At 36.7% G+C, this 17,108-nt stretch overlaps 1 protein-coding gene across 4 annotated transcripts; it reads left to right on the top strand.

Annotated features, from left to right (window-relative positions):
* The first annotated feature begins 8,152 nt into the window (after positions 1 to 8,152).
* On the top strand, positions 8,153 to 15,917 carry LOC119982870. 4 transcript variants are annotated; one of them, XM_038826457.1, is made up of 4 exons: positions 8,153 to 8,348; positions 11,495 to 11,601; positions 12,959 to 13,071; positions 13,737 to 15,917. In XM_038826457.1, the coding sequence occupies exon 4, from the start codon at positions 13,960 to 13,962 to the stop codon at positions 14,668 to 14,670; it is 711 nt and encodes a 236-aa protein (XP_038682385.1). In that variant the 5' UTR covers positions 8,153 to 8,348; positions 11,495 to 11,601; positions 12,959 to 13,071; positions 13,737 to 13,959; the 3' UTR covers positions 14,671 to 15,917. The 4 variants fall into 4 exon arrangements, with proteins under 4 accessions (XP_038682385.1, XP_038682383.1, XP_038682386.1 ...); XM_038826455.1 differs by having other exon boundaries at positions 13,512 to 15,917; XM_038826458.1 differs by lacking the exon at positions 11,495 to 11,601.
* The last annotated feature ends 1,191 nt before the right edge of the window (positions 15,918 to 17,108 follow it).

Raw genomic sequence — 17,108 nt, 5'->3', positions numbered from 1 at the left:
TTTTTTTTGAGAAAAAGATGCTTGGGATCATTATAGTCATTCCCGGCTTGCCTGGAAAATTTTTATTTATGCAGCGATGATGCATGCACTGACCTATTTTGCTCAATTATGAATGTCTCATGAATGAATGAATGCATGTTTTCTCAAGGCTTTGCCATCCTCCAACAAGCGCACAATTACGAATTGCTAAACCAAATTTGTTTCTCTGTTAGGGTTGACCTTCTGACTCACTGAGCTTTCAATGTATCTTCTCTAATCTGATTAGTGAAGGCCTTTTTCCATTCTGGATTCTAGCTCTTGGGCTATCTCTTTTCCTTCTCCAATGTGCATTCCCATAATCAATTGATTTTCCCTGAAATTTACATGTTCGTACGCATCTGAGTTCAAAGCTACCCATTTATCTGAATTTCTTTATTCAATTTTAATATTTTTTTTTTTTGCACGGCTTAGGAATGTGAGCTTCTCTTTCCTGCTAACACCTGCTTCAGCTTCAGGCTTTTCGCTCAGATCCTTTCCAGCTTAGGATGCCAAAATCCATCAACTTCCTATCAAAAGTATTGTCCTGATGCACTCATTATATTTCCTGTCAAAACTTTGTCAGTGATAAATTCAAAAGTACAGCCATGCTTGTCAATTATTGAAAGCAAATGATAAATTTTTGGAGTATGAAATGAGAATTGAATTGGGATGTGGAAAAGGAGACAACAAGCAACAAAATTGAAGAAATGAATTTCCTCACAATTTGTTTCTTGGAGTATCAAATGAGAATTGAATTGAGATATGTAAAAGGAGACTACAAACCACAAAATTGAAGAAATGAATTTCCTCACAATTTTTATTGAAAAGGATGGGTGGTAATAAAATATTTTAGAATGAAATATGTACAAGAAATTAGGGAGGTCAAAGGCAAGAAGGACAAACCGAATTTATTCAAGATGAAATATGTGATAATTCAAAGATTGTACCAAAATTGCCCCAATTTTGGTGTGCACCCAATTAACAATAATCAAAACTGACTTGTATGAGGCTATCTCTGAACCTTCCATTTCTGCCAACAAACTTCTTCTTCTATGTAACAGACTAACACCTTAGCAAGGTAAAATATCTGATGGTATCAAGAGCACCCCAAAATCTACCACAGTTTTGGGTGCATGTCCAATTAACTGATCTCCAACCCTTCAGTTACGAAATTAATTTTGCACTCCCACCTATGTCAATGTGAGACAAGTTAACAGCCAACTCAGGCAATACTCATCAATTCAACAGATTCGTGATCCAACCATCTTGCAGCCTAAACTAAAATGCCCATAAGGGTTTTTTTTCACTTTAGCAGAATTCTTCTTTTTTTTTTTTTTTTCCTATTTTTGCCTAGAGCGCCCTTTCAGGTTTTCACTCTAGCGAGATTTTTCTTATTTTGTCCCTAATTTTTGCCTAGAGCGCCCTTGCGGGTTTTCACTCTAGCGGATTTTTTTTTTTTTTTTTTTAAGCATAATACTGCCTAAGAACATCGATATTTACTGGGTGAGGCAAATCATCTCCATCCATCCTTGTCAAAATTACTGCTCCACCAGAGAATGCTTTCTTCTCCACATATGGTCCCTCGTAGGTAAGAGTCCATTTTCCACGATGATCTTTTTGAGGTGGGTGAATCATCTTTAGTACTAAATCCCCTTCTCTGAAACAACGAGGTCGCACCCTCTTGTGATGTGCTCTTATCATTCGTCTTTGATACAGTTGTCCTCTACAAAGTGCCCCTAATCTTCTCTCCTCAATAAAATTTAGATGTTCATAACGAGTTCGAACCCACTCATTCACTAGTGAATGTAAGCACAGAAGTCCGATATCCATATAGAGCAAAGGAAGTCTTGGTATTCATGTAGGAGACCTATCAATTTTTTCTATCTTCTCCTTCAAAAGCTGCACCAATCCTAACCTCCTTTTTCTGATCTTCAGTTCCAAGTTAACAACCTCAATTATTTCTTTGTGTGGCTGAATTATCCTCTCTTCTTGGTTAACTTGTCTCAACATTTCTGGCGATGTCTCAAATTCGTCCTTAATGTCAGGGTCAGATTCAACATTGTTAATGGGTGCCCCAAAATCTGGTTCAGTCGATTCATCTTTTTCATTATCCTCAATTTCAATCCTGTTAAAATGGAATATGTGAGATTTGGAATTTTGGAGGTGATGGATGAAATGAAATGAATAGATGTGAGAATTATGAGCAACGATTTTTGTGTATGATAAGCATATCAGAATCATCAGAAACATGAGAACATGCAAAGGCCTTACTATGCGAATTCATCAAAAGATAAAGTAAAGACATGCTCATTACAAAAACCCAATCAGTGGCCATGAGCTGGGTCACATATCATAGTGCACATGGATATTACTCTTGAAGGCTGTTGATAGAGACTGGCAATTCAAAACTGGTCCAGTTGTTGAGCTTAAAACCTGAAGGACATGGCAAGGCTTAACAGCAAAGTTTTGATCATTCCCCATAATAGCAACATGGAATTCCTCAAACTGCTCACATAACTCCCCAAAATTTCTGACTGTTGGATTGCTATGTTTTCACTTCCGTATCATATCCATGACTGCTACCAACATGTGCTCCAGCCTGTGTTGTCCATCTTCTAGTGTTTGTAGCCCCATCTCTAGTCGGGCTATCGCTGCATGCATGCGATCTGATTGTGGAGATGCTGCAATTACTGATGAGGAATCACCAGGTGGTGATGCTGAGGGACCTTCTTGGGTCTGCTTCTTTCCAGCAGAAGTTGTTTTCAAATGGTTGATGCTCTGACGCCATGTCCTTCTTTCTAGCATGGTGACCTGATATCCCAAAGATGCTTGAGGCCGAGGAGGTCGAATGCTTTTGAACAAAAGCAACCTTGTGATAAGCCGTGGGAAAAATAACTTCCCCGCCTTTGTTGGCTTCGTCTCGACAAAATCCTTGGCTTTGAAGATAATGGCCAGATAGATCTTCCCAATATCAAACCACTGCCCTTTATACATAGAGTATAAGACTGACAAGAATTTTCCTCGTCGTTCTTGCTCATGGCTAATAGGGCACAGATTTTTCCTGACAGCATCATCCAGCAACCACATCTTTGAAGGCAAGTAAGCACGGCGTGTAGCGTTGCTGTGCCTATTCTTTTTTCCTCCACACATATCATCAACAATTTTCTGCTTTGACGCACAGATCGGTTGTCGAGATCCAGTGGGCTTATCATCTACTGGTGGATATCCCAAGCAGCAACACAGATCTGCTGTCGTGAATTGAACTTTTATACCATCTAGAATGACCTGATAAACCAGTTGATTCCTAGTCTGCTCACTTCGTGGTAGCTCGATGAGAGTGTGATAGAAGGAGCGAACGATCTGAGGATACACCAGTAAGTCATTTTCTGGATCTGGGTCTACTAGAAACAGCAAGGAATGCTCCCTCAAGTAGCGCATCGCCCATTTGTTGAGTGCTTCTCGCTGTACCGTTTCGTCGATTCTACATTCAGGAATAATTTCAGCTTTGTTGAACAACGCAAGCCTGGACTGTAATCTTGAGGCGATGGTGCGCGAGCGTCTCGGCATAGCTCTTGATCTTTGTGAGAGAACACACTTTTGTCAGGAATGATTGAGATGAAGATGGAGATGGAGATGGAGATAGCTCAGAGAGAAAACACACTTTTGCAATTGAGATGGAGATGAAGACGGAAATGGCTCTACATATACGAAGACATTTGCGGTGCCTGTCACATCAGTACTTACTTGACTGTCACCTTCCACTGTTATTTTCCCGCTTGAGGACAACTCTTTTCTTCCTTCTTTTTTTCAACTAGATAATAATAAAAAACAAAACTGTCACACTCAACTGTTCATTTCCCGTTTGAGGACAAACTTTTTTCTTTCTCTTTTTTCTTTTCTCTTTTTTTTCAACTTAAATAAAAATAAAACAGAATAATAATAATAAAAAAAAACTTTCACACTCTCCAAGAAATTACGAATATTTGCACAGTGAGGCAGGGTACATAACAGACGATCAGGATTTAATCCCAGCAGGACCTTCTAAGCTGTCTAATAAGAGATTCCAACGGAGGTGGAGAACATGACTCTAATGGTGATGGTGGTAATGAAGGAGAAACTGACAGCGATGGGGGCGGAGAGCTAAGAGTGGAGGATGACGGTGACGGTGATGATGATGATGAACATAGATCACAAGTCCCCGGAAGCTTTCTTTTATTTGTTGATGCATCTCTCTTGGTTTCCATCTCTGGTCATGTAACCTTTCAAGCGCTTCACATCTGACAACTTCACTGGCTTTACAATAAAATCCTTTGCTCCTTCTCTCAAGCATCTGTTGATCGAGTCACTACGTTCTCAGATGACATGATTACCACTGGAATCTCTCTCAAGGCAGACGATCCCTTGATTTTCTTCAGCAACTCGTATACAGTAGTTGGTGATAATCAGATCCACCTTCAAACTATCAAACCCAACAGAACAATTATTCTCCTCGTCTAATCCCAGAAACTGAAGTACTCTTATTCCACTATCCACCGCCATCACTTTACAGGAAGTAATCTTGAGCAACCTTTCAATGACCATTCTATCAACAAGGTTGTCATCGATAGCCAAAACATGAACCTCCTCATAATCAGATATAAAATGATCCATTCCAACTCGATCAACAAGAAAATTAAGAGTCAACTTTCTCAAAACTGCCCCAGTATTTTTTTTTGTTGTTCATTTTCATTGTTTTAGCAATTCACAACTGTAATATTGTACTATAAGGATGGCAAAGACATGAGTGAATTGGTGTTTTTTCTTCTCTTTTTTTTTTTTTTTTTTTTTCATGCATGACTATGAACTTATTTAGTTTGACAAAATGCAATGACTATACCTACGTGAATGCATGAGAGAAGAAACCAGTAATGGAAATTACAATTAAAAATGTGTAAAACAAAACGTCAACGGTAAATGAATAAATCACACAAAAATAAAAATGCCATTATATGGGGTAACCTAAATTTCTGGAGGTTTCGGACATGGATCTAGGGTTTTATAAAGTGCTTGGGTAAGTTTATCTAACTATTCCGCGAGGCCCCAGATCATGTTGCTTTTAAAATCCCAACTATTGGGACAAAAGCTCCTCCCTTAACTTTTAAGGGAAGTCGATCCGGTGAGGATATCTTCCACTACCCATGCGGAGACGGAATCTCACGAGAATAGTGGTCAACCCTCTCTAATACTAAAGGTAGAGCCCAGCTGGTAGGCTACAGTGAGTGTAAATGTATGAGATGACAAATACTTTACCACAACAAAATAAATCAACATATCTGCCATATAAAGGAAACAAACAATTAATCATACAAAAAGAAGTAACCGTAGCCAATCAGTTTAATCATATGGGCTTGACCCTCTTAGGTTTAAAAACCTGGTGTCCCCAGCAGAGTCGCCAGTTGTCGCAACCGGGGTCACGACGCAGTCCGACCTTTGAAAGGATGAAAAATGTTTAGAGTCGCCACCAATTGATTTAAGGTGCAATTGGACACCGTAAAAACCTGCGAACCAGAGAAAAGGGTACGGGGATCGATTGAGTGTGGGGAAGGTGTTAGGCACCCCACAACTCCCGTTTGAAAACGGTTACCCGGATTAATCTAATGGCTATCTTATGGAAACTTGCTCTTTGCAAGATATAATTATTTTGAGAAAAAGGTTGGTATGAAAAATACTATCAACTCATGATAGCTTTGGAAAAAGGGTTTGAAATAACACTTATCAACTTATGATAGTGTTTGAAAAAAGCTTGGAATATTACTATCAACTTATGATAGTTTTTATTTGGAAATAGGTTTGAAATAACACTATCAACTTATGATAGTTTTGGGAAAAGATTTGTAAGAATACTATCAACTTATGATAGCATTAAAAAAAATTGTAATTTTACTAAAAACTTATGATAGTTTTTATTTGGAGACACACTACCAACTTTTGATAGATTTAGTTTTAAACACCAACTTATGGTGTTAATGATAAAATACCCTACCAACTTTTGGTAGGTTTAATTTTGAATACCAACTTATGATGTAAATGATAAAATGCCCTACCAACTTTTGGTAGGTTTAATTTTGAACACCAACTTATGATGTAAATGATAAAATGCCCTACCAACTTTTGGTAGGTTTAATTTTGAACACCAACTTATGATGTAAATGATAAAATGCCCTACCAACTTTTGGTAGGTTTAATTTTAAATACCAACTTATGATGTAAATGATTATTTGGAAAAAATGTCATTTGCCAATTTAATCCATTATTGCCAACTTATGGCAAATTCATAAATGAAATCAAATATGGTCCATAATCCAGATAAATGAAATCAACTTATGATTTCCTTAATTGAAATGACAACATATCAAAGAATCAAGATTTGCACAAAACAGATTTTCAAACCACACACTGCGCACATATTTTTCAACTCTGATTTCACCTATCAAATGAGGTCGAAATGCAACGAAATTTTATATACAATGTCACAACACCTCAATAAACACTATATCAAAATTTCAGAGCAAAATTCAAAGTTTAAAGCAGTCTGCTAATCTCGGACAGATTAGGGTCTTGAAAATCCTGCAATTTGAAGTCCTTGATTGTAGAGGCTCGCATTGGAGAAGATTGTTGTAGCAAAAAAAATAACAGGAAAGCTTGATGATTGATGAACTTGATAGCAAGAAGTTTCTCCCCTTTTCTTTCTCTCTTTTTCTTTTTCTTCCCCCCTAGCTCTCTTATTTTGCTCTCTTCCCTTAGCTCTCTCCCCTAGCTCTCTATCTTGCTCTCCTCCCTTAGCTCTCTCCCCTAGCTCTCTATCTTGCTCTCCTCCTTTAGCTCTCTATTTATAGGAAATTAGGAGCTACCCATCCATTGAATGACCAACCATGGCAACCTAAGTGGAGTCACCACCATTGAATAACCAATTTGCACTAAGTAAGTGGATTCACCACCATTGAATGTAAATGGAGTCACCACCATTGAATTTGCACTAAAATGATGGATTCACCACCATTGAATGTAAATGGAGTCACCACCATTGAATTTAAGTGGAGTTGCACATCAATTTGCACTAAAATGATGGTGATGCATGGAATGATGTCAAGAGAGATATACATATATGTGTATATATGTATAGGTGGAAATAGTAATGGGTTTGACAAATCATGTGGTGGGCTTTCAAATGATAATCAAGACATTGGTCAAGATGGTAGTGGACACAAGCAAATTAGCTCTTCATGAAATGGGCCAACAAATGTTGAACATAGGTTGGTATGAATTGGGCTAAGATATGAGTATTTGTGGGCTTAAGAATCCAAGAAAGAGAATATTTATGGGCTTATAGGTACAACAAATGTGTTTTTTTGCATTTTTGTGTTTTTTCTCATTTTTGTATTTTTTTGTATTTTAGCCGGACGAAAATCGGGTACTACAATATGTATGTATGTATGTATGTTTGTATTTAAATTTATTTTATTTTCCATATTTTGCAGTGATATAATATAACTAAAAACAACAATCATAAAACTCTACCGTCCATTCACTTTTACAGCATTAATGTACCTGATCATTTTCAAATTTTCATTTAATCTTTTTAGATCAAAAGGTTAAAACTTTATTATTACTTCTTCTTTTTTTTGTATTAAATAAAGTATAAACTTCAATCCAAAATTTAGCTTTTTTTCTTGCGGAAATTATGGAATAGATGAGAACTAATCAACAACAATTATCAAATGTACGGGTTAACACAACTTTTTGTCACTAAATGATATACTTTGTAATAACAAAGTCTTATGTTTGTTTGCAGGTGATGTAAATCAACAAGAACCAGAAATCAGATAAGAAGAGAAGAAGAAAGAGACGTTAGTGAAGACAAGTTCAAAGAACTGATTCATTCAAAAAACTTACAAAGCAACGGCTCAATTTGAGCTTATAAACCAGTACTGACATCAACAGTACTGGGACAAGACATAAAGAAAGATATGAGATATAAAAGGAAAGTGGGCCTAAGAATAAGATGAACTAGCCCAATATAAAGAACAAATAAAAGAGCCCAATATACAAGACAAATACTGGCCAAAAAGTAGAAGGCCCAAACAATAAAGAAACAAAGCCTGATGAAGAAAACACATTAGCTCGTCGCCAAAGAGAAAGGAATCGCAGAGGAAATGGAAGCATCGCAGCGGAGATTTTGTCACCCCCCTCAAGTTGGACAAGTTTGAGGTCAACTTGTAGATCAAATGTTGCAAATGAGGAGTTGAAAGTGGTTTGGTGAGAGGATCTCCGGATTGTTCTTCAGATTTTAGGTAAGAAAGTTTAATTCTTCCTGGTTGGATCTTCTCTCTGATGAAGTGCAAATCTATCTCTATGTGCTTTATTTCTTTCGTGAAAAACTGGATTGTGACTGTGTAGATAGCTGCTTGATTATCACAAAACAGATTCATAGGATAGTAGGATTGAAATTTGATTTCATTGATTAGATGAGAAATACAGGTTATCTCACTTGTAGTAGAGTTTATAGCCCTATATTCTGTTTCAGCTGAAGACTTAGAGATTGTAGGTCCCTTATTTGACTTCCAAGAGATGAGAGATTATCCTAATTTGATGCATAACCCTATAACAGATCTTCTATTGTCGATGCAAGAGGCCCAGTCAGCATCACAATAGGCTTTGACTTGCATTTGGTTAGTGGAAGGATAGAAAATCCCTATGACAGTAGTGCCTTTTAAATATCTAACAATTCTGTGAGCAACTGCTAGATGTATGTCTGTAGGATTTTTCATGTATTGACTTAGGTTGTTGACAGAGTAACTAATATCAAGTCTAGTGATTGTTAAATACATTAGTCTATCAATCAACCTTCTATATTGTAGAGGATCTTCTAAAGGGATTCCTGTTTCTAGGGATAGTTTTGTATTGGTGTCAGAAGGTGTGTGGGTGGTTTTAGCACTGGTAAGATTTGTGTCATTTATTAAGTCAAGTGTGTATTTCCTTTGACAAAGATGAAGCCTTGCTTTAATTAGTATTATAAATTTCAACGCCTTGGAAGTGTTGTAAAGGTCCTAAATCCTTAATTTTAAAACACTTAGCTATGTATGTTTTAACTTGGTGAATAAGAGTTATATCATTTCCACCTAAAGCCATGTCATCAACATATAAAAGGAGAAGTAAAGTACTAGTGCCTCTATTAAGAAAGAATAGAGAATAATCTGTTTTACATTGTGTGAAACCAAAAGCTATCAAGGCTTTACTACACTTGTTATTCCATTGTCTAGAGGCTTGCTTAAGACCATAAATTGATTTATTGAGTTTACATACTAGTGTTTTATCTGAATTATTGTACCCTGGAGGAGTCTTCATGCAGACTTCCTCTTCTAGATCTCCATTAAGAAAGGCATTGTGTACATCTATGTGATGTATGTTCCATTTGTGCATGATAGCCAAAGCTAGGAATATTCTAACAGTTGTGATTTTTACATTAAGAAAGGCATTGTGTACATCTATGTGATGTATGTTCCATTTGTGCATGATAGCCAAAGCTAGGAATATTCTAACAGTTGTGATTTTTACAACTGGAGCAAAGCTTTCTTTGTAATCAAAACCTTCAGTTTAATTAAAATCTTGTGCAACTAACCTAGCTTTGTACCTTTCTAATGTTCCATTAGCATTATACTTTATTTTATAAATCCATTTACATCCTATGGCATTTCTTCTGGAGGTAGTTTTGTTAATTCCATGTGTTATTTGAACTCAGAGTTTGTAGCTCTAAATTCATGGCTTCACACCATTTGTTGTCTTTTATTGCTTTAGTGTAGTGCTTAGGTTCCTTATGTAAAGCAATAGATGCAATGAAATGCTTGTGAGATGCATGAGAATGTAACATAGTATTGTTATAGTGGTAATCTTTTAGATAAAGAGGCATTTTAGTATGTCTCTATGATTTGCCAGAAGTTGGCAGGGATGAAGAACCAGATGTTAAATTTTCTCTGATGTTATTATGTGGAACAACTTGTTGGTTTGTGTCTATAATAGGAGATTGAGACTTGTGAAGAAAAGGAAAGTCTTATTCATAAAAATGAACATCTCTGGATATGAATATATCCTGGGTTTCAATGTCTTAGAGTTTGTATCATTTTGTGCCTAAAGGATATCCTAAGAAAATACAAACCTTAAATTTAGATTGAAATTTGGAAGTGGGATATTTGTTATCCTTAGCTAAGTAGTAACAACCAAAAACCTTTATGGTTGTATAGTCAAAAATTTTATTGTATAGTATGTTGTATGGGGATTGTTTGTCTAGAATTCTAGTAGGCATTCTGTTGATTAAAAACAGCTGTTTGAGTACAAAAAGACGAATAATTCTCTGATAAACCACTATGTAATCTTAAAGTTCTTGCTACATTTAGGATGTGCTGATGTTTCCTCTCAACTACTCCATTTCGTTGAGGAGTATAAGGGCAATTTGTTTGATGTTGGATACCTAATTCTAAAAAATAGGTTGGCATATGAAATTCTTTGCCATTATCAAATCTAATGACCCTGATTGTTTTATTAAATTGTGTCCTAACAAATTCTATAAATCCTTTTAAGTAATGTCTGGTTTCTAATTTGGTATTCATCAAAAAAATCCATGTCATTCTAGAATGATCATCCACTATGGTTAGGAAATATTTATAACCTTCTATAGAAGATATGGAGTTAGGTCTCCAAATGTCTATATGTATCAAATCAAAACAATTCTCTGTAATAGAATCACTCAATCCAAAAGGTGTTCTTTTCATTTTACTAATAACACAGTCTTGACAATCTAACATAGAATCTTAGGTACATTATGGATCAACTTAAGTACATTCACAGAAGGATGTCCAAGTCTTCTGTGCAAAACAGTAGGATTAAATATAGCATTTATAGAGACAAGAGTGATAAAAAATGGACAAGTTGGTTGGGATTGAGGATGTAGAGATCCTTAAGCACCATTCCTAAGCCAATCCTCTCCAAAGTGACTATGTCCTGCAATTCACATTTTCCTTTGGTAAAATCACATCATATTTGTTGATTTTAGTCAATTTGCTTATTAAAATCAGGTTAAAATTGAAAGTAGGGACACATAGAACTTCTATTAGGGTTATTTCTGGGGTAATTTTCATTGAGCCAATGTGAGAAATTATGTGTTTCTGTCCATTAGGTAAGTGAACAAAAGAATGATGCATTTCATGATAGTTTTCATATAATGATGCATGACATACTATATGGTCTGATGCACCACTATCTATAAACTATCTATTTAAACTTTGTTTAGAATTATGAGATAGAGTACCTAAAACTGAAGCCACAAAACCTACCTGTGCTTGCATGCTTTGAGAATTGTCTGATTGAGAAGTCCTAGATTGAATGAAGCTCATAAATTATTGGCACTGTTCTGGCGTAAACTCCACTGTTGGGTTTGTTTCAGGTTTTGCAGGGGTTTGATTAGCCTGATACGTTGGATTACCATTGTTGTATCTAAGTCTTTTAGGAGGTTGTTGTGGAAAGCCAAGTATTTTGAAGCATTTGTCAATGGTATGATTAGTCATTCTATAGTAATACAGAATAGGCTATCTTGCTTGCTTGCTATGTTTTGCCAGTGTTGTTTTCCCTGTTTCCCTGTTGTGACCTTCCAAAAGCATTATTTGAGGTTCTTTTCCCTTGACCATTTCTGTTATTGTAGGCATACTTTTTAAACCCGGATCGGTCCGCCGGTCGAACCGTCAAACCCTTGAACCGGTAGCCTAGCCGGTTTGTTGCTTCTTTTAGACTGTATACGCAATGAACCGGAGAAATAGTATGTTGGACCGTGCGAACCGTGTTAACCGTGCAAACCGTGACCCGCCCGGTTTAGTTGCCCCTCTTCTTTCTTACCTTCTCCGACAGAAGTCTAAGTGCTAAGTCGACTTTTTATATCCTTGATGAAGATAGTGAGACCTCCCTTGGCTTCCACATTTGTATTTGAAGTCTTGAACCAGCAAACGAATCAAAGAAAATGAGAGAAACGATTCGAAGAAAAAAGTTGAGGAACTCATTTAAAATAACAAAGATTGTGTGATAGATGAAGATCTGTAGCATGGTGAGATTGGTGAGAGATAAAAACTGCAATTGTAGAAAGAGGCCGTGTGAGACAGAGATGAGAGAACTTTTGAGTTGAGAATGAGAGAACTTATGAGAGGGAGGCGGCACATCTGTTTGCTAGGCATTTAGGTTTGTTGCACTAAATGGCTAAATCTTGGCCATTGATTCAACAAGTCAACGGTCAAGATTAATCAATTATACCTAAATATTTAAATATATAAGTTAACTATATACATATATATATATATATATATATGTGATTATTATATTTATTGGGACTTGAGACAAAAGAAGAAAGTGACAGATTATATAAAATATAAAATAATTTGTATTAATCAATTATACAAAAATATAAATTTATTTATATACTATATATCTAAAATATATTAATTTATAGTATATTATAAATCCGCGGTTCAACCTTAATCAAACCGGTTGAACCTCGAAACCCTTGAACCTTCGGCTGACACGGGTCGATGCACGGGTCGGGTTTAAAAACTATGATTGTAGGGCTTTGGGGGAACATTGTTGGCAGTGGCAAAGGTCTTGAAAGCCATTGCCATTGCGATTGCCTCCTAGGAATTTTGTAAAAATGGCCTTCTCAAAAAGTCAAACCAGATAAATGACCCACTTTTTTATAAACCGCAAAAATGACCTACCTTGTATTTTTTTTTACCCAAATACCCCTAATGTTGAAATATCTTTTCTTCCACTCACAATACCAGAATACACACAACCCTCCTAACGGCTATTTCTCATCATCTTATCTGCACTTGATCGTCTATTTCTCATCATCTTATTTGTCCTATAGAGCTCGAAAAAGCCAGATCCAGATCGGGTTCAGGTTCTGAGTTATTTGTGATCTTCGTTATCGCTAGTCTGAAGAGAGGTTCGTTGGTGAACATTTCATATCACTTTTGACAGGTGAGTACATCTATATTCCGAGTAATTTTGTTCCATATGTTTCTCAAGTGCATATGAAGTTCTGAACGAACTCATTATCTACTCATAACATCTGTGTAGTCAAGCATATTGAGTTTGTAGTCGAACAAATATATATGTAGTCGAGCATTTGTGTTTTTATGGTCGAGCATTTATGTTTTCATGGTCGAGCAAATTTGTATTATGGTCGAGCATTTGCGTTTTTATGGTCGAGCAAAGTTGTTTATGGTCGAGCATTTGTGTTTTTTGGTTGAGCAAAGTTGTTTATGGTCGAGGCAAAGTTGTTTATGGTCGAGCAAAGTTGTTTATGGTCGAGCGAGCATTTAAGTTTTTATGGTCGAGCAACTTATTATACTTTTTTTTTGTTGTTTTTTGTTATTTTCAAGAATGACATCTATTGATTTTGTGATCCTCTATGGTAGCCAATGGGAAATTTGTCGAGGGATTTGCAAATACAAAAGTGGGAAGAGCCAAGGTGTAATAGTGTCCGAAACAATTTCTTTTGTAGAATTTGTGGATTTGATATATGAGTTGATTGAAGTGGATCGTAGTGTTGTTGAATTGTTGATGAAATTTGCTTATAATACACATTTTGATATGGAACCGATGGTGCTGTGCAACGACCGTGACTTGCAATTCTTTCTTAGGCAAAATGATGATCCTCGAAGACCTGGAACTCCACTTTGTGTAACAATTCATCAGAGAGAGTTTGTTTCTCAAGATGTAAGTTTCGTTCCTCCTCAGCGGGAACAATTTCATTCACAAGATGTGGGCTTTGTTCCTAATACGCAGCAGTCGCGACAGTGTGGCAATGAATTACCTTCACATGTTGATTTTGACGACGATCCGATTAGTCCGCAAGCCGGATGCATGGGTTTTAATGAATGTGGTTTTAGCCAATACGATAAAGATAATGCAGATATTGATGATGGGGCTGATGACTATCAAGAAAATATTGAGGTTGATGACTTTCACATGGATAATAATGGGATTGAAAGTTCGATACTTCATCGACACCCGCCTCCATGTGCGGGCGGTAACTTAGCGGATAGGCCTCCTAGCAATAATAACATTAGCTCAAATTCGCTTGGCACGTCAAACTTTGTTGGGAGTAATAGTAGCAATAGCTATTGGGGTGGTAAAGTTGCGATTGGGCAGATTTATTCAGACAAAAAAGAGTTACAAAAATATATTGCTATGTATGCTATGAGCAAGAACTTCCAATTCCGCGTTAATCGAAGTCATATGCAAGCATCAGGAAAGGTTATTGGAGAATGCATTAAGTCAAAATATAATGGTGGTGGTCGTATTTACCGACCAAAAGACAAAATACAGGATGTGCGGCAGGAATTTGGTGTTAATATTAGCTATGATAAAGCTTGGAGGGCTAGGGAAGCTGCCTTGAAATCAGTGCGAGGGACGCCTGAAGATTCCTTTTCTTACTTGCCACACTATTGTGCCGAGTTAGAGAAGAATAATCCTGGTTCGATAACTTATATAGAGTCCGATCACGAGAAAAAGTTTAAATATTTTTTCATGGCTCTCGGTGCTTCGTTACGAGGATTTCGGAGTGCTATGTGACCTGTCATCGCCGTTGATGGTACTCACCTAAAGGGCAAGTACATGGGCACGCTCTTTGTTGCCGCTGCTTAAGATGGCAACAAGAAAATTTATCCAGTGGCTTTTGGGGTTGGAGATTCGGAGAATAATGCATCTTGGGAATGGTTTTTCGAGAAAGTGCGACTTGCACTTGCACTTGAAGATTTCTCAGAACTATCATTGATATCGGATAGGCATAAAAGTATTGAGAGAGGTGTTTCGCTTGTATTTCCGGAATCTTATCATGGGCACTGCATGCACCGTATCAAACAGAACATGAAGGCCAAAAAAATTGATGATGTCGTGTTTCCCATATATTTTAAGGCAGCAATGACTTACTGTATTTCAGATTTTGAACATCTAATGACATAGATCCGTGCTTTTGAAGGTGGCAAGGCATATAAATATGTAGAGGATGCGGGATTCGATAAGTGGTCTCGTGCACATTTTCCCGGATATAGGTACAGTATACTCACTACCAACATTGCAGAAAGTATGAATGCTGCACTACGTGATGTGCGGGGTCTTCCAATAACAGCGTTGGTTGAGCAATTGAGATCCTTAATTCAAAGGTGGTTTCATGAGCGTCGTACAAAAGCGGCATCCATAACGTCCCAATTGTGCAAGAAGGTTGAGAAAAAAATGACAAAGCGAAATGAAAGGGCTTTACGTATGTCGGTTGAACCAATAAGTCACATCGAGTTCTATGTACGGGATGGCTTCGGAAATGGCGAGGTGAACTGTCATTGACAAAACATGCACGTGCAGGAAGTTTCAAATGCAACAATTGCCGTGCGTTCATGCATTGACTGCTTGTCGATTTAGAACTGTCATTGTACATTCTTTGTGTTCACGGTATTACACCAATGAAGCTATTATGGTGGCTTATGCAGAACCGATATACACAGTATCTCTTGAAAATCAACACATAGCAAGCCAAGATAGAGTTTTATTACCGCCAGATACAAGACGATCGGGAGGGAGACCAAGAGAGCGAAGAATACCATCAGCTGGTGAAACAGTGGCAGTTAGACTTTGTGGACGATGTAAGCAACGTGGACATAATCGTCAAACTTGCAAGGAGCCAATATCGTTGCATCCAACATGAAGAATTTAATAATTTCTGTGTAACATAATGTATTTTATATTTCTTGCTTTGATAATAATAACTCCATATTTATGACTTCATTTTATTCACTTCTCAATAAGTATAAGTATGTAATTGTACAGGTTTGTGCATGTTTTTTATTGAATAAGTTTGTGCATGTTAACTGGGCAGGTGTGAACAAATGCTTGACTAAAGAAAACAGATGTTTGACTAAGAAAATACATGCTCGACTAAAGAACATGAATGCTCGACTAAAGAAAACAGATGATCGACTACAGAACATCAATACTCGACTAAAGAAAACAGATGATCGACTATAGAAAACAAATGCTCGACTACTTTAAAAAATACTCGACTAAAGAAAACAAATGCTCGACTAAAGATCATAGATGCTTGACTACAGAACATATAAGCTCGACTACTTTAAAAAATGATCGACTAAAGAAAACAAATGCTCGACTAAGACAATACATGCTCGACTATAGAACATACATGCTCGACTAAGTAAATATAAGCTCGACTACTTTAATACATGCTTGACTAAAGAAAACAAATGCTCGACTAAAGACAACAAATGCTCGACTAAGACAATACATGCTCGACTACAGAACATACATGCTCAACTAAGTAAATATAAGCTCGACTACATTAAAATTAGACTTTTTCATATACTATTCACAAAAACTGGCAAAATATACATGCTCGACTGACAAAAAAAAGTTGCTCGACCATGAATATAAAGCATATTTACATTAAAAATTCTCCACCCCATGCCTCCATAGTGAACTTTTTCCTGTAGAATACCATGTCCTCTTGAGTTATCAGACTAACTGGCATGCTTGCAGTTAATACTTCAATGAACTTGATGGTGAACATGCCACAATCTCCTCTGTTATAAAAAAATATGTTAATGTCCTAACTAACTCATGTAACATGGACTACAATTACACACAGAATTTGAACTTAACTTACGCATTATTTTGCTGAGGGCAGGACGATACCCTTTTAAGTTTCCAGGGAGAGAGATTTTCATCATTTAATGCAGCTGCTCTTAATATGTATGGCATCATCAACTTCAAGGGCTGTATTAATTCATTAAATTTTGGAATTTTTTTGCAGCTTGTAAGCGAGTCATACACGTTAATCTGTCTTTCCCCCAAGATCATCTCTACAGCCACCCAATGTGCATTGTTGAAGTTGGCAGGGAAGTAAACGTAGTCGACATTAGACCAAGACACAGATTTCACTGGACTTTCTCCTATTACATAGTCCAAAATCAGATTATCATTGTCCCAAGAACAATCCTTGCTTT

The sequence above is a fragment of the Tripterygium wilfordii genome, chromosome 17, assembly GCF_013401445.1.
Source record: "Tripterygium wilfordii isolate XIE 37 chromosome 17, ASM1340144v1, whole genome shotgun sequence".
NCBI classification, from domain to species: Eukaryota; Viridiplantae; Streptophyta; class Magnoliopsida; order Celastrales; family Celastraceae; genus Tripterygium; species Tripterygium wilfordii.
Note: the sequence above shows the minus strand (reverse complement) of the source record. Positions and strands in the feature narration are given on the sequence as shown.

Excerpts from the sequence above, each read along its gene's own strand:
- LOC119982870 (XM_038826456.1), top strand. The coding sequence starts at position 13,657 with ATGAAATTTGCTTATAATACACATTTTGATATGGAACCGATGGTGCTG.